General features: G+C 34.5%; 1 protein-coding gene across 1 annotated transcript; it reads left to right on the top strand.

The window, feature by feature from the left end:
- Window positions 1-256: 256 nt before the first annotated feature.
- Window positions 257-24667, top strand: LOC111057035 (Golgi reassembly-stacking protein 2). The gene is made up of 8 exons (XM_022344460.2): window positions 257-475; window positions 5235-5315; window positions 7166-7369; window positions 9621-9838; window positions 14053-14224; window positions 17226-17641; window positions 22031-22191; window positions 24034-24667. The coding sequence occupies exons 1-8, from the start codon at window positions 413-415 to the stop codon at window positions 24225-24227; spliced, it is 1509 nt and encodes a 502-aa protein (XP_022200152.2). The 5' UTR covers window positions 257-412; the 3' UTR covers window positions 24228-24667.
- The last annotated feature ends 1321 nt before the right edge of the window (window positions 24668-25988 follow it).

Raw genomic sequence — 25988 nt, 5'->3', positions numbered from 1 at the left:
CTGAGCAGCTGACAGTTGAACTGTGCCATCATGATCATTAGCGCACAATCTTGTCAAAAATATGGATTGTAATTATATTAATCAATAAACTTCTATATTCGTGAAATAATGATTATGAATTAAAATTTTTATATTTATATAAAGTTGATTCAATTGGAATTTATCAATCTTTAACTCTGTTGCAAAAAGATGCAAACATATGATCATTAAATCATCAGCGATCAGCTGACTTTCACTTTTATTCAGCGTTTGTGGGCTGTGTTCTGTCTTCTGTTTCTGTGTACGTGACGTAGGTTTCAGTGACGTGGGGGTTAAAATTATTCACTATTCAATTTGCTTTTTTAATTTTTTTATAGTTTATAAACTGTTTTTAATTTGTTAATTATTTGTCTTCTCAATTTTATAAGTAATAATGGGTTCATCTCATAGTGTGGAAATTCCCGGAGGGGGCACCGAAGGATATCACGTTTTGAGGGTGAGACACCTTTGTTTATGTATTTGTCGGCATAATTTGATTGATTGCTTTATTTATATTTATTTTATAACCAGAAGGTTCAGAATTCGTTGAGCTGTTCCTTTTTACAAAAGCAAGGAATCTGACAATTTTACTTCTGCGATCATTGAAATCAAATTAGGTTAGTGCTTAACTTATTATAAAACATTAGGCCTACTTTTACTTTTTGTTTTTAACAGTTCTAAAACTCTATCATCATAATATTATACTGTACTTGGCGAAACATCCCTAATTATTTATTATTGCCATTTCGGTCTCACAGTAATATGTGATTTCTCACACTCATATAATAATTCTCACACTCTTTGGTCAATTTTCACATAAAATCAACTTTGGTTCATTGACTCTTAATTCCACGTCCATATTCTTATATAGCAATTAAAATTTCGACAAACTTGCTAGTTCTAAATGAATTGAAAAATAATGCAGTTGATGACAATAATTCTAAATAAATTTCTTCAAGTGGTTATTAATCTCACTCAAAAGTGTTTGCATAAAGAAAAGCATTAGGCTTACTAAAAATAAACTTACTGCTTCAGGTTTTTATTGTTCTTTTTCAAAATTATTTCTCTAATATATGAATCTTCTCTATTCAAGTGATAATAATGTGAAATATCTGTTCTATTTTTTGTTTTGAAGCATCTAAATTTGAAAATTTACTTTGTGACTGAACATGTTAGTGGTCTGAAAATTTTGCGAAGTGAAAAGCTACAAGACTTAACCTATTTCGGACTATGTGTAACCATATCTAAATTGGGGAGAGGAATAGCACAAGGTTACCTTATTTTTCCTCTCCCTATCATTTATATGATGTATACTTATTATATCAATCAATAAAGAATAAAGAATAAATTTGTTGTAGTTTAGTCACTGTGTTACATTTGTAAATATTTAGTATTTAGTACCCATTTTAGGTCCATAATGTGATTACAAGACCACAAAAACACGTCAAAAAATGAAAAAAAGCACCACAAAAAATCAAAAATACAAAATCACCAGTGTGTTGTTCAACATTAAGAACTCACTGATGGAATACAATGGTTTCTCCACCAGCAATCTCCTCAGCGCCCTGAAATCGCCTGGTTTACAGGTCTCTTTCCGCTGTTGGTAGCTTGTTGAAAAGTCACACAGACTGGCCAAGGCCAGTTCGCGTCCTGCTTAGCCTCTGGTACGGTACGTCCAATCTATGGCTACCCCTTGTATTGTAGGCATGAAAACTGTGCCTGGTGGCAAGATCATCCACATTCGTATGTGTCCTGTATGAAAAATATAGAGTGCTCATACTGTGAGTGTCCTTTCTCTAACAAAGAGAAGACGACAATGAGCCAGTCTGTCAGCCACACATATGACCCGCAAGGCTCTTTTCTGCATGCACAGCACACGTCCAACATCAGCAGCTCCACCCCAGAGAACCAGGCCATATAATATGATGCTATGAAAGATAGCGAAGTAGCACACCCTTAGGTAGTGCATGGGAACACTACCTCTCACCAAGTAAACCACCCTGCTCAGCCTACCGCAAACAGACTATAAGGCAGCTCCACGACAGCTTCCTGTCCAGGATCAAGCCTGTCCAGGACCCAAGCGAATTTCCTCACATTTGACCAAGCGAAGTGAGGTCTAAGATTCAAGTCGACGGTTTGGCATTTCTCTTAATGTTTAAATGTTTATATGTTGCGCATTTACGGCGAAACGCGGTAATAGATTTTCATGAAATTTGACAGGTATGTTCCTTTTTAATTGCGCGTCAAAGTATATACAAGCTTTTTGGAAATTTTACATTTCAAGGATAATATAAAAGGAAAAAGGAGCCTCCTTCATACGCCAATATTAGAGTAAAAATCAGACTATAGAATTATTCATCATAAATCAGCTGACAAGTGATTACACAGATGTGTGGAGAAGCCAGTCTATTGCTGTATTTCCATAAGGTCTATAGTTTCAATCAGGTACTTGTGGATGAGAATACTGCGTGAGGTCTAATGTTCACAGAACTACTAGTTAAAAAAAACACTTACTTTTCTTGTCGAATTGAGGCTTGCATTTCACTCCTGAGGAGGAGCTTCATCAGCCTGGTTACAAATGTAAACCAGTGTCTAAACTGCAACAAAGTTATTAGGTAGTGTTTCGTCATGGAAGCAAAATAATTTTTTATTTATTTCTTAAGAAATAGTTTTTCTTAAATTAGAAATGGCTTTAAATAAGGTGTTCCTTCATTTGTCCTTTTATTCATTTCACTTTCTCAACTTAATCATCTAATAGATCATTAAAAGCTACATGATCGAATTTAAGTGTGTTTTTCATGGTTGGTAATGTTTTATCTAGTCTCAAATTTGTATTGGAATTCTATTCCATGCCAAATTGTTTTTCTCTTAGAGACAAAATGTTTTTCTACATTTAGTTCAGTCTGCCTGAAAACAGATATTGTCATGCCAGAGGCTCACCAGATGTCACCTGAAAACTCAATGAGCTTACCAGGTCACTCAATATTTAGACTATTGGCTTAGAGTTCTGAATGCTGTCTTCCTCAATCTCTTAATTCTGATTTGAAAAATTTCAATTCATTATTGTGTAAAACAGTATCAGAATAAGCCTACTATTTGTTCCAGTTTTGTCATCAAGAAAATAATCTTCTATTTATTTTTGAGTGACAGAGAGCCAGTCAAACTTTGTCAATTAATAATGCCTTATTAACTATTAATTTCAGATCTTTCTATATCTGGTGCTTTTGAAATTCAGTCGCTTTTCTCTTAATTCAGTGAACGTAATAAAAATCGTAATAAATAAAACTTAAAGCCGCGTTTACACCGGAGTTGGCAAACCAATGATTGCCGACATTTATCGGCAATTTTGAGTTGCACGCATTAAAACAACTGCAACTCGCATTGCCAACCGTAGTTGGAGACCGATTTTGCGAGTTGGCAATCGAAATTTGGTTTTCCGACCGGAGTCGGTAAAGATCAAAGGCGGTTGCCAACCCCGGTTGGCAATGCGAGTTGCAGCGCCAACTTCAGTTGCAACTTGAGTCTGCAACTACCCCGCTACCCCTCCCGCCTGTTGGCTCCACGTGGTCGCTAGCTATAATGTAAGCGCTATACATTACTCAAGCTAAGCTATAGCCTATATTTCTTAAGCTATAGAGTTTCTTTGTTTGATTTGGAGTTTTTTTGATGTATACATTTATTTCTAATTTTATGAATTGTGTTACTTTGGAACATTAACTTAACTTTGTGTTCATATTTTATTAACAAGTCACTACCAGGTTGCAACTTTTTTGTCTAGATTTATTAACTAGATTTATTAACAATTAACTTTTGTCTAGATTTATTTAACTCAGTGCACAACGTAAACAAATAAAAGGTATCTAAAAATAACAATATTTAGTAATTTTCTTTCTTTGCTCACCTGTATGTTATCCTTCAGGAAACCTATAACAGCCTCACAAACCTCTGGCACTAAAATAGATATCGCACTTTTGGAAACTTTAAACAAATAACTGAGACTAGTATAAGAGTCGCCACTCGCCAAAAAGCGCAATGTAATAGCCAATCTTTCTCGCACTGGAATTGCTTTCCTGTAGTTAGTATCCTGTTTACTAATTATGTGTCCAATACCAACAATTAAACTTTCAAAATCGTCACTTGACATTCTTAAAAAGTTTTTTACACTGCCATCGCATCTCAATTCCCCCGTCAAAGGATCTGTATCATCTCGATTTAAATCATTTAAAAGATCGCTGCCGCTATACTTTGCTCTTGCCTGCAATGAAGGTCGAACCCTGTATCTTCTCGGTTTTCTACATTTTGATAAAATAACACACCTTCAGCACTCGACATTCTACATACTGTCTGATTTTCTACATACCGTAAAGTTTAGTTGCAAGTTGCAGGTTGCAGACCTAAAAACAAACTATGTGCCCAGGTTGCAAGTACAAGTTGCAGACTTCCATCGGCAACTAGCGTCTGCAATCGAAATTGGCAATTTTTTATTGCCAACTCCGGTGTAAACGCGGCTTTAACCTTTAACGAAAGCATTGTTAGAATTCGTGAATGTGACAAATATATTACATGATGATCGCTCAAATAAACAAAAGATCATGAACATGTTTCTTTCAATACCTTTACCACGTTTGAAATCAGTTTTAGATTACAATGTTTATGCTCTGAGGTTGAACACGCTAATTTGGTTTCTGATTATTTTTCCTTGCTTTTCTCTTCGTGATCTCATATTCTCTTTGTCATTTTTCACACACTTTCAACATTGTTCTTTTTTTAAATGCTCTCACACGTTTGTTAAACAGACGCTTTAATATGTCATGAATACATTTTGCCGTTTCAATTCGATTTCATAATTCAGAAGTACCGTATCCAATTTCATCTGTAAATTAAACTTTAACTTTATTGGTTAGTGATACTGTATTCGATATCAGTGCATCGTCTAAACTATTATAAAAAAACTTTAATATAAAAAAGGTTTCGTTGAAATATAATAGTTGGTTGAAATTGATTTTTTGAAATCACAGTATTTATAAAAAAAAGTGTTGGCGTGACACAATAACTGCAGTAGTATCACCTAATTATGCATCTTCATAATTGATAAAAGTATCCAAAAATCTAGAACCTCTTTCTCTAACTTGAAAGATTTATCCAAACCTTTCTCAATTAGGTATACTTTTTTACTGAAATTCCCAAAGTTTTTCAATTTTCTTGATGTATTCCAGGTACAAGATGACTCCCCCGGGCATGCCGCAGGGCTGGAAGCATTCTTCGATTTTATTATCGCTATCGGAAATACTAGACTGGTGAGTGATTGATTGATTGATTGAGTACTTTATTTATGTAGATTACAATATATACTGGCTTATACACTTATATACAATAGCTTACAATACAGCAAAATTATAGATGAATTTACATAATATAGACTAGGAAAATAACTATAGAACTGTATATGATATGAAAAAGCAATTTGTAATATAATAACTATAGATAATAATCATATTGTTATGCATCTACATAAATTGGCGGAGCTTTGGACATATCAATGTCCATTGAGAGAGATTATGTAATAATGTATACAATCATTAGAATTCAGTACCATTTTTCATGAATTTGGAAGAAATTATTTCTTAAAGTAATTAGACTAAAGTCAGATAATACTAGTTATTGAGTTTATGGAATTATGCCAAAATTCTAAATATTATGCTTCTAACTTGGTTCAGAATATGCCAGTTTGCATTTATGCTGTATGTTATAAATTATCAATTTGTAATATGAAGAAAAGCTGGTAGAAAAAGCAGAACAAGGGAATAACAAAATAAGAACACTGTTTGAAGTAGCCTATTGCAGTCCATTGTTTTTCTTAAACTAACTTGTGTTAAAGTATCCTTTCTTAAACCGATTCATCGTTATCAGCTCGATAAGTGAGGTGGTCATTGTCCAGATCAACTACTGTATTTCCGTTTAATTGAAATCGTAGAAAAAAACAAATTTATTTTCTTTTTTGTTGTATTGGAATATTTTGAAAGGGATAAACTTGTTTTAAGGAATAATACCTGTAATTAAATTATGCACTAAAACACAAAGGAACGGAAAAATGGCTTTGATCCAACTTCTCTGTTCCCAAATTCCTATAATATTTTTTCCCAAATCAAACTCATTTCAAATTTACTCGCTTCAGATTATTGCTTCAAAAAAGTGGAGATTTGTAAATGTAAATGTCATTTTTTATTCATGTCAAGAATCATTGCGGTTTTTATGTTTAAGCCTACTAAAATTTACGAGTTTTCAATGAAATTCAATTGTAATACTGTACTATTCAATGAATGAAACCAACGTACTGCTTCGATGTGTGATATAGGCCTAACAGCTTCATTATTCAAGAATTTTCACTAATAGATCTATTGTTGAAAAACATTTCAATAATGCTCTTCAAGTAATTTAATGCTAGTGATGATGTCTATGTTATTATAATCTCTGAATTCTACTCGAGTACTAATGTCTCTCCTAACATAATATATGGGGCTCGTGGTAAAACTACTCTATTTCTTTTTTCAAATCTAGGTTGAGCACTTTATTTTGTGATAGTACTAGCGCTGCTACCTCCTATCGGGAAGTACTATTTATTTCACCCAAGACCTGAGTAACACAAATTCCCGTTTTCAAACTTTATTCAACTTTTACAAGAAATTATTAGAGTAGACTTTGGTGGATTGTACTACTAACTCTACGAATGTTATTCATTTTCTTGTATAAAAATTATGGATTTTTCAATTATTCTTTACCCTAGCTTCTTTCTTTCTTCAGTATTTTTTTTACTTTCATTGGTATGGTATTCTTTTTTCTCCAGTAGCCTATTCTTATTTTTTTCTCCACTCAATTATCATATTTTTTTCTACGACACTACTAATTCCGGCGAATTATGCCATTCTGAAAGACCGAAATAAATTATTTGCAAGTAGGCTAAATAAATATTTTTATTCCTCACTTTTTAAAAACCTTTAAATGAATTTTCAGTTAATGAAATTTTCTGCGTTGTTGTGAAGTTAATTATGTGGTAAAATTCATATTACACCAGATCACTTTTACAAAAACAGAAAATCAAGTCTCCTTGTTAAGTCTTTCTCATTTGATGATGGAAATTTCTGTTCAGGATCAGGACAACGACACACTGAAAGACCTGTTGAAGGCGAGCACAGACAAGGAGATGAAGATGACAGTTTACAGCAGCAAGACGCAGTCGGTGAGGCAGGTGTCTGTCACTCCGAGCACCAGCTGGGGTGGTCAGGGTCTGCTCGGCGTCAGCATTCGATTCTGCTCCTTTGAAGGCACCAACGAGAACGTCTGGCACATCTTGGTCAGTCTCTTTCACATGATGCCTTCAAAAATCAGTGCTACTTTGCATCAAATCTATACTCACCGGTTTTAAACTTAGTAGTACAAGATATTATACCAAGTAAAACAAAGTGTTAAACTGCATAAGCCTATTGTGCCTTCCCTCAACATTTTAAGTATTTTAAACAGTTTAAGTAAATAAGTTATAAATAATAATAATAATTTCTCTGATTGCTGATGAATTGCAACCAGAGGAGTTTATTGACAAAACAAATACATAATTGTTGTATTATACATACACAATTGCTAATACTAAACTTAGTAACCCCACTATAATAATACGTGTCGGGGTGATCATAATATTATTTTCTAGAACATTTAGAAACTTTTCTAAAATGAATAATATTTAATCAAGGCATGGTATTACAAACAAGAATGTTCAAGAAGGATTAAAATTCATAGTTAGAGTCTGATAGTTATTTACTGAGAATAGTTGTTGAGAACTATGAGATTAGATTGATTCGATCACTTTATTTATGGGGACTATCAATTCATTCATACAATATTATAAGTACATCATCAAAATGATGAGACTACAAATATTACTGGCTCATATGCACTTATCATGTTTAATATCTTACAATACAATAGAAATTCAATAAAAAGGAAACATTATTCAATAAATAGTGTTTTATTGTGATCAAAGTATAGTCTGTATAGAATAAGTTGAGATTTGGAGACGTTTTGCCAAACTGCGAAATTCCAATCTTTTAATGCAAGCTCACATTATTATGACAGGATGTATTCCATTCGACAACACAGTATATGTAGTGTTGACAGGACAATATTTTCTCCAAGTCTGAATGTTTCCTTTACAAACGATAGATTTTTTATTTAAGATAATTAAAATATTCTATGAAGTTTATAGCTAACCTTTGTTTTTCTGTATCTGACATGATAATTATGACGATAACATGTAAAAACATGTGTAAACATGCTTATTTGTTTGTCTAATCACCATAAATAAGTCAATTTATTTATTTTTGTAATGCCTAAAACGCCCATTGTGGAGCACGGATTACACGTGCTTGTATTAGGCCAGTTGCAGACGAACCACTATCGCATGTGGGATGTGGAACCGACATACCACAGAACAATACGACTAACGCAGAGAGACTTTCACACTACATTCGAGTAAACGCTCATTAGTGCGATTGTGGTACAGAAGCTAGGTGAAGCGTGGTGCTCAAACCAGTGGTACGACAATCGCAAAGAAAATAATGGCTACAACAACGCGCAACGCCATGTGGTAGTATCAGTGCCACTGCCATGCCTGCCAATGCATTCCGTAGGCGCTGAGTTTGTGGTACCACAGAAGGAAAATAGTAGCTCCCACATCCCACATGCGATAGTGGTTCGTCTGCAACCGGCCTTAGGCTGGCTACTAACGGTTGAACGAGCATGCACATACACAGTCATCTTACATTTACAAGATTCATAAATGAATTGCCTTTTGATCTGGAAGCAAAAATAATTACAAAATACTAAAAAATTGGATAAGAGAAAACTATTTCTTTTCTAATTTTTTAAAAACATATTTTAAAGCGTGGATTATTTTTTTTCTCTATTATTGTATAAAACTAGGAAACAACCAATGTAACAGTCTTATTCTAGCATAACTAGCTGATTGCAACTCTCACCAGCGGGCAAGGCTTGATTCCTTTTGCTGGTGATGCCGGATTACCATTGAGAGTATCTAATTATGATTTTGGTATTATTTATGCTTAATTTTCATTTTATTATTTTATACTTTTGATTATAAAATTATGTATTTTCTTTTATTATGTTTTGAATATGTATTTATTGTATGGCAAATAAATGATTTGATTTGATTGTTTTGTCATTACAGCTGTAATCAGAGCGAAACGCTTCGTGCAAATTTTTTCAGGTTAGGTTTTAGTATCTCCTATTTTTATTAGTTTATTTTATATTCGCTGCTCTGTTGGAGGTTAAACTATTTTTTATCATTATAATTTGTAATTTCACAGTGGTTTATTTATTGGTTGTTTATTTTATGTGAGAAACCTCTCGCTGATGATAAAAATGGGTATGTGTATATGTAAACATGTTCTACCGTTAGTGGCCAGCCTTAAATAAAAGTGGAAAGATTATATTGCATGCATATTATGTTCAGATTTTTTAATAATATTTATAGGTTAGTAAACTCCGTTAAAATGAAATGTTATTATGAATAATAATTGTGTGTTTTTTAGGAAGTGCACCCTTCTTCACCGGCGGAACTAGCCGGCCTACATGCGTTCACCGACTACATAATTGGCGCCGACTCGGTGCTGCATGAGAGCGAGGACCTGTTCACATTGATTGAGGCGCACGAGGGCCGGCCACTCAAGCTCTATGTCTACAACACCGAGCAGGACTCGTGTCGTGAGGTCACCATCACGCCCAACTCAAACTGGAAGGGCGAAGGGAGGTGAGTCAAAGTGCATATTATGCTCTAGTTATATGAAACAGTAGGATAGTATGACCTTAGGATGACATACTTTGCTTTCTTTCAAAGTACTTTTTCGTATGGTCTCTCTCTATGGGGGTGTTCTCCTGATACACATAAAATTCTACTGCTTCAAAAGAAGGCAATAAGAACTATTTCCAATGCTGACTACTTGGAGCACTGCAAGCCATTGTTCATCAATCAAGGGATAATGACTGTTTATAGCTTGTTTGTTCTCATGTTGGCCGTGAATGTAAAGAAAAATATGAATGAGTTTATATGTAGGGAAAATATTCACCACCATTATACAAGAAATAGGCAACACATTGATGTGCCCTATACCAGACTTAATAGAGTTCAGAGAAGTTCAAAGTTGGTTTCCTTAAAAATATTCAACAAGCTACCCATCAGTGTGAGAGCTATGACAATAAATGCCTTTAAAAATAGATTAAAAATGCTTTTAACGGAAAATCCTCTTTATTCACTAGCTGAGTATTTTAATATGGATGAAGGGATATTTAACAATTATTTCTGAACATATGTTTATATTTCCTATTGACATTATACTTTAAAGTAATATTATTGTATTATAGTACATAGAATTTGAGGAATTGACGTGATTATTTGTTTAGATCTTAATTTAATTTATGGCTGACGTTTCCAATTGTATATTCTGTATACTTAAAGGAATAAACTTTATTATTATTATTATTATTAGTAGTAGTTACCTATTTGAGAAGAAAAAGTAGAAGAAGTAGAGGAAGGAACTAATGGGAAGGAAAAGAAGAAGAAGAAAATTAAGATAAAGAAGTGGAAAAATAAGAACACAAACGTAGGAGGATGAGAAGACAGTGACTCTGAGAACTGAAATACATCTATAATAATTTGATTGTATGGTATGAGATGTTGTGGTATTCCTCTATAATTGAAAGAATAAGACGTTGATGTTGTCAATACCACTTTTATTTATTCGAAAATTAATTCATATTACAGAACCTGGTTTCATGGTAACACCTACCACATCTTCAGCTGAACTGATGTGTTTGTTATTGTTGAAGGAACAGGAAATTCAGGAGGTTCTTCATCCCTTTTACAACCCCAACACATAACCTAAAACTGAATTTCCTGTTCATTCAACAATAACAAACACATCAGTTCAGCTGAAGATGTGGTAGATCTTCAGCTGAACTGATGTGTTTGTTATTGTTGAATGAACAGGAAATTCAATTTTAGGTTATGTGTTGGGGTTGTAAAAGGGAAGAAGAACCTTCTGAATTTCCTGTTCCTTCAACAATAACAAACACATCAGTTCAGCTGAAGATGTTGTAGGTGTTACCGTGAAACCTGGTTCAGTAAGGTGAATTAATTTTCGAATAAATTAAAGTGGTATTGACAACATCAACGTCTTATTCTTTCAATTATGAAATACATCTCACGAGTAGATGGAAAATCAGAAGATGAGATCGATGAAAAGGTGACACAAAACTAATTCTTTCATTTGACTAATGCCCGTTTTCTCAGTCGTTCAATAAACAACGCTATAGCTATTGATTCAATAATTTAATGTATCCCATAAATTTTTATTGGTTTCTTAAACATAGTTATAGAATCCATAGCTATGGAACGATTTATCTGTTCAATGAATCTGGCAACATGGCATGATCCCAAACCGGCCACTTTCGTTATCAAACTTGGTGCCTGTTGCACATAAGCCGATTAAATTTTAATCGTGATTAATCCCACGAGAACCAATCAGAGAAGGCCTTTTTGATAAGACGGCTCATAAACTTGGTGCCGTTTGCACAAAAGCCGGTTAAATTTTAGTCGTGATTAATCTCACGAGAACCAATCGGAGAAGCCTAATTATCAAAAATGTATTACTCGATTCGTTCTAGTGAAATTAATCACAATTAAAATTTAACCGGCTTTTGTGCAACCGGGTCTTAATGTTATGGTAACCAACCAAATCTTGTTTGTTTATTCCATGCTGCTTGTCGTGAAGTCAAGTTGAAGGCTATTTCTTACGGTACCGACATCTTTTGGCTGATGTCTCCAAAACAAGATGGCTGACACCAGATAAGGGCTAGCAATGCTAAATATAGTGCAACTTTGAATCTGTTTTATTCTTAAAATACTGGTCACTTCACTTAATTTTTGTAACTTGATTTTTCGATTGCAACCGAAAATGTTCGTTTCATTCTGAAAATTTTACACATTCATCCATTCCATAAATATTTTTAGGCATAAATATATATATATATATATATATATATATATATATATATATATATATATATATATTATATATATATATATATATTATATATATATATTAATATTTTGACGCTGTAGTTTATCGAGTAATTTATGGATTCATTAAGTTTATGGAGCGTTCTAGAAACGCATTTCTCATGATTGTTAGCGATTCAATAAAGTTATTGAATGGATAAAATGTTTTCGCCACACTGCACAGAAAGCAGCTGTTTTCCAGTCCCTACGTAGATCTGAAAGACCTTGTTTGCAGTCGACGTCAGAAAAGGGTTTCTTTTCCGGTCTAGGCCAGAAAGTTGTCTCTTTCCAGCCGCTTATGGCTGGAAACAACGCGCTAATTATTGTTAATAAGTCATCCGCTAGATCGGGCGAGTGTCCACTTTCATAATAAGCTGAAGTCGCCATGATTTTAGTTCCAGTTTCGAATCAAACTAATTCGCTTCGCAACCAGTTTTATTCAATTATTTATTGTTGATTAGTGCATTCCGAATTTTCAAAAATGCTTGAAGATAACTGTGGTATTCCAAGTGAAATTTTAAAAGAATCTGAAATCCTGACTGCAAATCTTCTACCACTAAAATCAAGAGATAGGTACGATAGCTTAACGAGTATTCTTTATTTTGTATTCTTTATTTATTTTGTCAGCAATACCTGTAGTGTGGCGAAAAATATCGTTCGCACCACGGGCAAAAATGTTTTTCCAGCTCTCAATCTTTTCTAGTCCTCGGCCTACGGCCTCGGACTTGAAAACCGATTTCGAGCTGGAAAAATCTCATTTTCTGCTCTAGGTGCGAAATATACTATTATGGAACGACTGAGAAACCGGGAATCAGTTAGATAGTTCTATTTCTGAATTCTTATGGCCCGGTTGCATTGCACTTCAATTTAACCGTAATAAGAATCCTGGTTTGTGAAACCAAAGAATAACCATAATGCTTGTGAAATGCTTGTATGTCTTGCATCTCGTGAAACCGGACAATATTGTTTTCAATCAAAGTTATTCGGTGGAAATTATTTTTCAAATTTTAAATTCCCTTCATTTGAAATAAAATGAAAGAATGCACACTAACAAACAATCATTACTATTATATTCTTCAACATCTTTTTCAAAAATCTCTACTTTGGAAAATGTTCTTCTGTATTTCATAATATATTGTATAATCTTCAATTATTTTCAGATGGTTCTACACTATTTCCTAAATTCACTCTTTCTAGATTTGAATGTTGAGTTAGTTTGAAACTTGAGAATTGAATGTTTCCATTTTTATGTAAATGACTTAATTTATTCCCAAATTAAGCTTCTTAATAGATGAATAAATTATTCAAACATTTCTGAATAACCTTGGGAGTGTCCAACAATTTTTATTATTGAAGTATAATATGCTTTGAATATTAGAATGAATTTGAAGCATTTATTAATTATTAACATTACTTCCTATTGTTATTGAACAGTTGAAGTATATTTTTAAGGAATTAAAATATTTCTTCATAATTTCACCATTAATTCCTTTTATCAAAACTCGCAAAATAATGTTATATACATCAATAAAATTATGTATAGCACATAACAGAAAAAAATAGTTTTATAATAGTAATTTAAACAGGAAACAGATAGATTAAAAAACTTAGAAACTTACATTATTTTTGAAATTTTCGGTGGCTTAGCCAACCTTCCTCAACAAACTACTGTAGTTTCTAAGTGTTTTTAATCTATCTTTGTCGTGTTTCCTAATAAATTTATATATTTTTTTAATAATAATATTGCAATTATTGATGTTATTTTGTGTATTTAACCAATTTTTCTCATAACCTAGAAAAAATATGTATAATTAATAATAATATAGCAATTATTCTTGTTATTTTGGGTATTCAAAGTAAATTCTCTCATACTTGAAAATTGAATGGTTGGTTGTTTGTTGTTTCAGCTTGGGTTGTGGCATTGGCTACGGCTACCTGCATAGAATCCCAATTCGCAGTCACCCTGTGGAACATGCGCAGATTGCGCTGCCCGGCACAAGACCCGGTCAAACAGCATTCCCAACCGTAGGCCTACCTCCTTCAGCAATTCCAGCATCCAATGTCACTCCTCATCCAAATGTAAGTCAATTTCATGTCTTCGTAATTCATTGGCCAATTTGTATCCATAATTCCAATTTGTTAGTCGATGTGAAAAATTCAAAATAATGTTCTTATGTATTGTTTTGCCGTTTAATATTAATTGGAAAACTTTGTTTCCCTCTCACATTACATTACTGCATTACTGCAACAGCTTCAAAGAACTCAATGTGTGAAAAAGAAAATATGTATTCATTTTTTTTCTATTGTTTTGTAAATTCTAACTCACTTGAATATTCTATTATCTTTTTTCTTTAGGGCTACTTTCAATATAAATAAAAATATAAATCTCAGCACCCTTTTAAATTATTTTATCACAACATGCTTCAGACATGAAAATGACATTAATGTCCGAAACATGTTGTGATAAAATAATTTAAAAGAGTACTGAGATTTATATTTTATTTAAATCCGTGGGTTATGTTGGGATAATATAAACAAAAGTAATGCAAATGTTTCACATTGTAAACAGTGTTTATCAAGTTAAGCTGTATATGACATGTGTGAATTGAAACCAAGATGAAAAGCTATTCAACAATAATACCTTTCTTACAAAGAATTGGTTTACATTTGTTGGCTCCAACAAACAATAATATCTTATACTAAGTAATCCCAGGCATTGAATATTCTTAATTTTTCCATTTAGGCTACCAATCTGCTTATAATGTAGTATTATTTTGATTATTGACATTGAATATTCTTGATAATTTAGGTTACCAATATGGTTATAATAATGAGAAGGCTATTAATATCATTAGTCACTTGTTATTCAGCATTCTAAAGTTAGTGCGTATTTAAAGACATTTGTAAGTTGCCTTGTGCAAATATTATATTTCAACATGTATAAATATTATTTTAATCTGTATCTATTCTAAGGTAGTGAGTTAAGTGAGCTCTTATTGCCTTAACTTCGCCCACAACACTTGTAATGATAAACTGTAAAAAATAAAGGCATTTATCCATCTTTATATCAATCCAATCATAATACAATAATTATATTTGCATCAGTAAAGCAGTAACTAGTCTCTCTATTTCTCAGTAAACACAAGTAAGTGAGCGTGATGCCCACAAAAGCTCCAGGCATGTGCAAGGGTAATAATTATAACAGATTAAGATTATGAGTGGACCTTCAGATTTAGGTGGGTTCCGAACCACCGGGAAGCGATTTCTAAACTCTTGAATGATATTTAGAGGAGTTGGCTCTCCGAGTGATCACCCTTACAACAGGAGTGGCAGGCGCACGATTTTTAACTTATCCATAAGGCTTGGCGCACACCAGTTAGTCAAAACAAGACAAGACATGATCAGACACGTTTAGTCACAATACTTCACATAGTTGCTTATGAAGACATGTCTAATTGCAATGACTAATCGATGCGTGTTGCTTCATAAGCAACTATGAGAAGTATTGTGACTGATCGTGACTAGTCTTGTATTGTCTTGACTAACTGGTGTGTGCCTACCCTTAGCCTATCAGCGCAACCATGGAATCTATTACTTCTCCAAGTGGCTGTGACAATCGCCAGGCTGTTTATACAATACCTTATAGTGACTATTCGAGGGACGAAATGGCCACATTTTTAAATGAACGTCTCACCTTTCAATGTAGAGACGTATCCTGATAAAATCATGAATTGAATGACTAAAATAAATAGAATAGAATAGAATGGCTGCCTTTATTTTTACCTAGGAGGGCGGAGTTAGGGCGCAGCCGGCCCTCTCTTACACTCAACCCTCCAATACAACGCTAAATAATTGCTAGATTAAACAAATCAAATTAAGAAAAAAAATATATATATACAATATATACAAACAAGGTAAATAAACATTATTGAAATACAAAAAATAATCAATGGAGAAAAAAAATAATAACAAAACCTAAATTATAATTAAGATATAAATAGAAATTGAAGAATAAAAACTGAAAGATAATACAATGTTACAAAAGAAGAAGTAGAAGTAGAAAAAGAAGAAGAAGAAGAGGAAGAAAGAGAAATAATAAATATTTAATTGTTTTGAGAAAAAGAAAGAAAAACTGGCCAATGAACCATGTGCTAGGTCCAGCCACCCACACCACCCCTGATCCACCTGAAAACAGCCGCGCCAAACCGACGAGGTTCCTCAATTCGCCTCAGCTCAACAGGCAATGTGTTCCACAATCCACAAGCCGTCACAAGAAAGGACTTGTTGAACATGACTGTCCTATGAATTGGGACAGCCAGTAAATGGGAACCATGCCGGGTACCACCCCGACCAATGTCACTCAAGAAGTGAAAGTCTTCAGCTAAGTACTTGGGTGTCTGAGTTTTCAACACTTTATGCAGAAGGAGAACAGCATGGAATGACCTACATTCATGTAGCTTCATGAGTAGCTTCATAAATAAAAGAGAACAAAACAAAAACAGAAAAATACGAGGAGCGATTTAATGAAAACATCTGGAAAGCTCTACAATATTATACTTATTAAACTTTTGAAGTATTGAATGTAGCACACTTAAAAATGGCTGTAATTAGTCAAAACATGAATTAATAAAATATAAGAAAGGTACTTACGTTTCGAGGATTGTTATTTTATTTCAATAATTATTTTAGTAGCCCTATAATAAAAAGTGGATATTGAAGTAGGGTATAATGAATATTTCGAAGAATTGAACCAGTATGAGAACTTCATCTTCTTTAACTATTCCAATGCACATGTATCATAAGAAGTCAAGTTTTTGAATGAAATGCATCTTTAAAATGGTCATTTACTAATTCAATTCAATTCAAAATCCTTTATTCTTTAAAATGCACTATACAATAAAATTGATAGTATTATTATTACTAGAATACCCCTACAAGACTATACGTCTGTGTGTAGGGGTGACTAGAAGAATCAACCAGTTTTTTAATTTAATGTTGAAACTGTGTGTTATCTTGGTATTTTTGGTACAATCAACCTACTCTTTAATTCAATATTTTGAAAAAGTGTCTTTCTGTTCAGGCAATTACGGCTCCCACTTCAACTCCAACCGCCAATACGGTGGTGAATCCTCCACCGGTGCAGCAGCCAACACCGGCTCAACCGGTAGCCCCGCCTAATCCGGCGCCCTTCCAACAGCAGATCCCAGAAGGCACCATTCCGCGCCAGTTTACAACGCCGCCACTTACAAACTACGCGCCAACCAATGTGGTAAATAGCAACTACAGTGTCGACAACAGCGCTAGCATTCCTGCAGCGGTCAGTTTCGGTACTACTGCGAGTCCGTCGCACTACTTTCAGCAGCAACCGGCCACCACTTTCTCGACTGGTTATGCGGCTGCGCCGGCCTATCACATCCAGCCGTCCATGGCTCCCCCTCATCCGGCCATGATGGGCGCAACTACCACTGTTCCCAGCTACGTGCCCGGCATCGGAGGGTGAGCACTAGATATTTATCAAATCATTATCATTGTCAATTCTTTATTACTAACAGATAATCTATGCTCCGCATTAGTTCAATTAGAAACTTGGCAAACTGAAAACTTAACCTGCCAAAATCTTGAAAAATTTGGAATAGACCTATAACCATCCTCCGTAAATTAAGAATATATTTCAATTTCAATTTATTTTCCTTTACACACATACATAAAATACAAGTAATATTAAATTACAACAAGAACAAACAACTAGCAAAATTAGTACAAAAAAAAAACAAAAATGTCCGTACAAGATGCTAATTCAGAAATTGGTGTAAAGGGGTGGGATTGAAGCTCTTCCAACTATGGTTACCCATGTACTAGGAAGGCTTTCAATCCTTGAGAGGGAAAATAAAGGATTAGGAAAAAAGGTGAGGTGGGATGATAGGATAGTTAATTTAATAAAGAAAAATAAATAAAAAGGTCCACACTAGATTGGTAAGTGAGCACACAAAAACACTAAGTTCCTCTTTTACTTTGTTTAATTTACAGGTAGAAAAAATAGTTCGTTTTAATCCAAATACTAATATCATGTTTTACTTTTTTAGTCAACTTTGCGCAGCAGATATATTCTTCAGGAATTTTATTTATCAATTTAGTGCTGAAATATATAAGTTGTCTTCTGATGGTTTCAATGTTTGTATTGTACATAAGATACTTATTTGAGGAGGGTCTCAGATTGTACAGGTTATTGATTGTGTTATTTGTGCAAGGAAAATTAGCTTTATGTTTGATTATATATTTCGCTACATTTATTACGTACAACTGCCTAACTGTTAACACATTAAACTCTTTGAAAGTCAAGTCGGTTGGGTAAAGTCTGGGTTTATTTAAAATTGTTTTGATTATTGATTTTTGAATTATGAAAAGCTCTTCTAAGTATATTATATGCAAAATTTCAAATTAATCAGTTCACTAGATCAGATGTAATGATGTGCCAATTCTTTCCTACTACTACTATAGATTATTCAAAAACATTAATGATATCATAGTGATTTTTACACGATAAAGGGCCAAGCCTCATAAAGCGTTTTTCAGACGAGCCGGCAGGAAAGAAAGCTCTCCGATTGGCTGATTGGATCGGGGTTAATTAGCTGATAATCAGCAAATCGGACAGCTTCCTGCCCCGTCGACTCGTCTTAAAAACGCCTCATTTAGCTTGGATCTAAGAGATGAATTACTAGGGATAGTTGCTTTTTCCATGAAGGATGGCAGGTGCATTCAGGCCAAGCAAGCTAAGCTCTCATTGTGTTACACGATGATTCCCAAGTTTTACAAATAGATGTAGTCTAGTCTTAAATGTCAGTATCGTTAAATTTTCTTTTCCTACAGTTACGTTGAAAAGTGGCCATTGCTGCACTGATTGCAGAACGCAAAGAATCACTTTTCCGCTCTAGTGCGGGAAAAATTTTTCTGCACTCCAGATTTGCAACATGGCAACGCAAAATACTTAGTAGGTTATATGGAGCAACAGTGCAGCAAAATGAAAATGAAGTTGGTAACAGTGACTGCTGTGGCTGCTATAGTGAGCAGAGGTGCAACGAAGCACAACGCGCTAATTATTACTATTATATATTATAACCAACGACAACGAGGACTTTAGGATTTTAGGATTAAGGTTATCAATAATAGAATTACACAGAAAAACATTTGATGCATTTCAGGCAATTTTACCCATAATTACCCACTTTTCATATTCAATGGTAACTGTAGGAAAAACTTAATGTGAAATACGTGCGCAAAGTTCCTCTGCTGCACTCAAGAAACCATTCCGCCCTCGCCTACGGCTCGGGCGTAAACGTTTCTTTCGGTGCAGCAAACTGTCACTTTGCGCACTAGTTGCACAAATAACTATTAAACCTTCATTCAACATTTTCACCAAATTTTCAATGCTGTTTATTCAAAGCTAATTTTCATGACAATTTGAATCGAGGTCGATGGTTTACTGTATTCGAATAGCAATAGTTCACCAAAAATTAGATTTTACCTTCATTCATTTTTCCTTCACCAGAATGCAACTGTATTGTTTACTCTATCCAATAAATAAATACACATTAATGTGTATTACTGTTGAACAGCCCATAGCATGCAGTAGCTTAAACCAGGACCAATCGTTTAGAGAAGTATTGGGCTATCAAATATTTCATAATAGATCTTCGCTTGGTTTCAATTATTATTATTATTATTACAATTTAGTTGCGTAAAGCCACACATTTTTGAGCAAGGCCCAAGTGGCATGCAACATGTCAAGTTCAGGATCGGGATCCTGAGAATGCGTTGTAGCACTCCTCTATTGTATAGGGACATGCCTCTACCAATGTCCTGGTTATCTTAGATAAAAACACTTTATAGCCACCACACAACCTAATATCCTCTGGAATACAATTATAAAACTTCAATCCTGAATAATTTTTCCTTTTTCAAGCAGAGAGAATCTATGAATTGGGAGCTGGAACAAACATGCATTTCTACCTCGAGTTCTGTATGCATGATTAATTCGGTCGACATTGAAAATTTCTGAATTTTTGAACACAAAGAAACCACTTCCAAGAAATAGATAGCTGGAACAGAAAGAAGCTGGAGTCTCCTGAGTATAGGTTTACAGGAAGAAGAAGGACTCACTCCCTCAAGAACCCGAAGTGCTTTTTTCTGCATTTTGAAGCATGTGTTCAAATAGTTCCTTCCTGACCCCCAAAATAGAATACTAAATCTAATCAATGATAGGAAATATCCATGATAGACCCTTAGAGCTGTCGTAATATTTGAATTTGCCTTTACAGTTCTCAGAGCGAAGAGAGCATGATACAGTCTTTTTTGGAGCTTTTCCACGTGGCTATCCCACTTCAAGTTCCCCTGCAGTTCCACCCCTAAAAATTTTGTTTTTTCAGAAGCAGGATAGTCCCATCCCATTACCAGTGGATCATTATCATTCCCTCTTGCAGAAAACTTCACAACATTGGTTTTACTCATATTTAACTTTAATGAATTATCTTTGAACCACCTGTTGATCTGTTAAACAGCAATCTTAGCTTTCTCCATGACTTCCTGATTATTGTTACCTTTAACTAAGATTGTTGTGTCATCAGCATATAATATCAATTTACCATCCACATTGTAGGGCAAGTCATTGATAAAGATATTAAACAAAGTAGGCCCAAGTATGGATCCCTGAGGCACTCCTCGCCCATTTTGCTGCCATGTAGAAAATACCTGAGAGCCCTCACAATCATTCTTTACAGCTTGATATCTTCTCTCAAGGTAGGATCTAAAAAATGTCTCTGCACAACCACTAAATCCATAAAACCTCAACTTATCCAAAAGGAGACCGTGGTCAACCATCTCGAAAGCCCTGGACAAGTCACAGAAGACTCCCACAGCCCTCTGCGACCCATCCAGAGCACTCAACAAATCGGTCACAACATCGAAGGTAGCAGACTTAGTCGACGCACCTCTTCTAAAACCATATTGCCTATTATAGAGAATGTTTCCATCCACCAAGTAAGCAGACATCTGCTGGAATACTACTCTTTCAAATATCCTGGAAAAAGTTGTCAACAATGCAATGGGACGATAATTTTTGACATTTTTCCTACTTTCCTTTTTATGGATGGGTTTAATGACTGCAAATTTTAGCTTTTGTGGGAATACACCTTCCTTCAGACACAAATTGATGATGTAGGTGAGAGGTTGTAGTATAATGGGACATACTCGCTTTACCACCTTGGAAGAAATCTCATCCCATCCACACGAGCCAGTATTTTTTAGACCTAAGACAGCCCTTTTCACCTCACTCTCAGCTTTAAATCTGAACAAGCCGTGTTGCCTACCAATTTTCTCGAGATATTGCTTCCCACTACTTGATCTAGTAGTGCTCAACCCTTCAGTACTACACTCCAAAAAGTAATCATTGAGGAAAGATGCTACTTTTACCGGATCGGAGATCACATCATCGCCATTGGACAATTCAATCTTTTGCTCGTTACAATTTGACAGGCCTAATTCTTTCCTGACGACAGTCCATGCTCCTCTGTTAACATTAGTAGACTTTGAGATGAGCTTTTCATTAGCTTTTTGTTTGGCCAATAATATCACTCTTTTTAGGATCTTCTTATAAGTAGCGAAGTATTGTAAAAATGTGGGGTCTCTATTGGTTCTAGCCTCTATACAAAGCTGTCTCTTCCTACCACAAGAAATATTTTATTAAAGACTATTCTATAGTCTTAACACCCCTTAAAGTTTTTTTTTACTTTTAGGAAAACTGTATGTTGTAAATCTGTTTTTAATATTCTGCAATATATTACTTTATAGTCTAAAACTTTTCAAGTTATATTGTTGGTTGATTTTGTTTAGGCCCCAGATGCAGCCGTTTGTAGTGAATGGCCAGGACACTGCGGCATCGTCGAGTGGCCAACACCCACTTCCGCCACGCAGCGGAGTGCACACTGTGGCCACAGCCAGTGGAGTCATGCCATCCATGGCCAATCTAGCCACCACCAGTCTCGCTACTCCAAGTTAGTCTCATCACATTCTATTCAATTTATGCATTTCTACTTATTTTATTTATGTTTTAATAATGAGTCATCATTTTGTAACAGGTAATCAATTAGATAGATAAAAGTCTATTCAATTCATGTATTTCATTTAAATCTTCCATTTATTCAATTTATTCTACTTATTCCATGAATTAATTTTTGTATGTATTTATTTATCACATTGTGTACAAATACTGAACATGAGGAAAGGCACAACAGACTCATGCCCAAAACTGTCCCATTTCCAATTTATACTATACTGTCCAAATCAAAATGTTGGTTATGTCACTTTCACTTTTCAAAATACAATTTACGGGTACGCTCTTCGATACTCAAATAAACGAGCAAATTTTGAATCAAATAGATACTATTAGAGTCTAGAATCAAAAAATCTAGAACAGTAACTTGATAATTACCGTATTCAAAAAGTCTAAGTTTTGAATGAAACTAGAAATTTTTGAGCTAAAAACTTCACACTTATTGAATGTTTTAATCTTGAATTAAAGCATATTTGAATTCATTCGTTCAATTGAGAATTTATCAACTCGGGGCCAGACCAAATTGAGCGTTTTTCCTGGTGAGAACCCAATCAGCCAATCGGAGAGCTTCCTGCTCTAAAAAGACTCTGAAAAGTCTGTCTGAAAACGCCTGAAAAAACGCCTAATATGGTCTGGCCCTTAGTACATTACAGCATGTGTATGATGTGAGCTTTTTATCAAGTGTATCATACATATATAAGACGTGTTATAATACTACACGAGCCCAGCTTCCTTGGTGCAGTTCCGACGAGCAAGAAAAGAAGAAAAAATGAAAATATGACATCAATTTAGAGAAAATAATCAAATAATTTCAATGACTCACCTTATTGGTGTTAATGTTTTCTTTTACAATATAACCTAAAATGTAAAAACTAAAAACCGGTCGTCTGGCTGGCACTGCCGATTGCGCTATCCATTGCTAAAAGTCGTAACAATATTATTATCACCTTGAAACAATGGCCGACTCTAGTTCGCAGATGAAAAATATTTGTTGGCTGTATTTTTAGAATAAAATATTTAAAATGATGTATTAATTTTATCGTCTACTAATATTAAGTATGTAATATCATACAAACATAATTCATGAGTTGATCAAATTTCTTGTTGAGGTATTGAATTCAGTTGGCTCAGTGACAGACAACTCTATTATGTTTCCTCATCTGAGCTTTGACCTTCCAACCTATTTCCAATGTAAGTTTTCAAAATAGAGATGGTTTCCATGTTATTAAATGGAGTTACCTTTACTCCCTTGGGAGTTTTTCTGTTTTTTAGTCCCGAGTACAAAAAAATGACAATTTAGTATTATGTTTCAGGGAGTAAAGTAAGTACTTTGTGGAGGAAAAGGGATTTATTTCTTTCTCAATCGTCAAGTACTGAAGGGGAGGGTATCCTCGATACCCTTCCTGAGAATGGACATCTTAAGGTCCAAACTTCGCAGTTTCATGTGAAAACATTGCAGTAATACCTCAATTCTCGGATTTTTCATCATATTTCCTTGCTTTCACAAGACTTTCTTTAAGTTTATATAAAATAATTATTCATCGTGCTATTTTACTTAATTGGTAATTATTTTTAGCGCTGGAAAGTTAGTTGAATTTTGTTTTGTTTAACACAAGAATAAAGGAATCTGAATCGTTGTTGATTCGTGCTGTTATGAATACATAAACTTTCATTTTCATAAACTTTACAGCTGCATAATAGGCATATTGTTCATTGCATTATTTTGGATCATTGTTTCGATTTTTTGATTGTGTAAATGAGATGTTTTGTTTTGTTGTTGCAGGCATCCCCCCTCTGTCAATACCAGGAATGCCGGTGACAACACCGATCTCCCTGCCTGGAATGCCCCCCATCACAGTCAGCGCAACCCTGCCCTACGCCACCATCGAAGCACTACAGAACCATGGCCCTGACCCCATGGCTGCTGCAACGCAAAAACCCAACATCGTACCGCCTCCTCTGTCGGCTGCTCAGTAGAACATATTTACAAATATTAACAATGAACACTACTCAACATTCTATTTATGTTTATTTATCAAGTTCGAGGTATTTAGCTGTGTATGTAAAGGTTATTTTCAATACTAGAATAAGATGTGGAAGGTGTGGTTTGTGTTGTTTGAGACTGATAATGAAAGCGCATCCAAACCTTGAGTGTATACAGAAAAGTTTATTGAAAATGAGAGAATTTTCGGCGAGTGTCACATAGAAAACAAAACAAATACTTACATAATTATTGAATCGTGAGCGGTGTAGATTCTTGTTGAACGAATTGCGACAGACCAAAAATACGACCAAGATTTATGTTACAAATAGCAGCATACTATTATCTATGGTTCTAGTAATTGGCCTGGGAAGGATCTACACTGGTTTATATTTTCAATTATTCATGCTCGCAGTTTTGGACAAGCTCTTGTAATAAGACACTGATTATATTTGTAAATGTTGCTCTGCAAAAATATGAGTTGATGCCAAAAGAAGGGTTGTTGAACTTTCATCAATTTATAAAAGTGTAAAAATGCTATGATCTATTTGCAACGTCTTGCTGAAATTCTTTCAGAATTGCGCTTTAATTTTCAAGTTGTTGATTTATAGCTTAATTTTGTTTTTCAAAGTTGTGGTTTCTAAATCAAATTACTATTGTAATATTGGTGTTTATTTATTATTATTATATCTATTGTTGATCCAGGAAGATTGAAAAATCACTTGAATTGATATTATTTAATCAGATTATTCAAGAAATGGCAAAATGAATTGCAATTTTATCTGTCTTTAAGGGTTATAGTAGAGCGAAGGTAGAGGGAGAGGGTAGCTGAAAATCTTGAAAATAATTCATTTATCTAAACCTTCTATTATGTTCTAAAACAGTTGAATACATGCATTACCTTTCAACACTGTCAGCTACCTTCTTCGCCACCCTCTACCTTCGCCGCTCCACAAGGTTTTGACCCTAAGGGTGGCCACTAACGACATGACAATATTAGTGTCAAGTATGTGTGAACGGACAGCTCTTCGAACGAAAAAGACATTTACGCCAAAGGCTTTAAACGAAAAACAGCTGTTTGACAGCAGCTTCTAACATAAAATAAACAATAAATAAGCCACTGGAAAATTACAAATCGTAATGATACAAAAATAATTTAACCTTAAATAGAGCAGTGAATAAAAAATGATCAACAAAAATCCTGCAGACGAGTTGACAGGGCAGGAAACTTTCCGATTGGCTCATTATCAGCTGATAATCAGCCAATCTGAGTGCTTGTTGCCCTACAGACTCGTATGCCGCCTGTGCAAAAATGCATGAACGCTTCATGAGACTTGGCGCTCAATACGTCCATAAAGCTGGGTTTACACCAAAGTTATTAACAAAATGTTAATAACTTAATCCTTATAGATTCTATAGGATTGAACGGATCTTGACAAACACATATGTTCATCAAGTGTATGATAAGTTATGTTCAATCTAATAGAATCTATAAGGACGGAGAAATAAACATTTTGTTAATAACTTTGGTGTAAACGCAGCTTTATGGCTCAACATGTAATTTTAATGATTGGTGATAATATTATCAAGCAAGTGAGCATTCTACCTCTGAATCATCCATGGAAAGAACAACACAGGTGTTAACCATTTGGGTTTCGAATGAAAAATTGCTGTCTGGCACTACGTGTGCCGCTCCGAGCTCTAAATCACAGAACAGGTCGGCACAGCATCTGTGTCTGCGCTCTCATTCTTCTAGC

The sequence above is a fragment of the Nilaparvata lugens genome, chromosome 10, assembly GCF_014356525.2.
Source record: "Nilaparvata lugens isolate BPH chromosome 10, ASM1435652v1, whole genome shotgun sequence".
In the NCBI taxonomy this organism is placed as follows: domain Eukaryota; kingdom Metazoa; phylum Arthropoda; class Insecta; order Hemiptera; family Delphacidae; genus Nilaparvata; species Nilaparvata lugens.
This window is presented reverse-complemented; position numbering and strand designations above follow the sequence as displayed.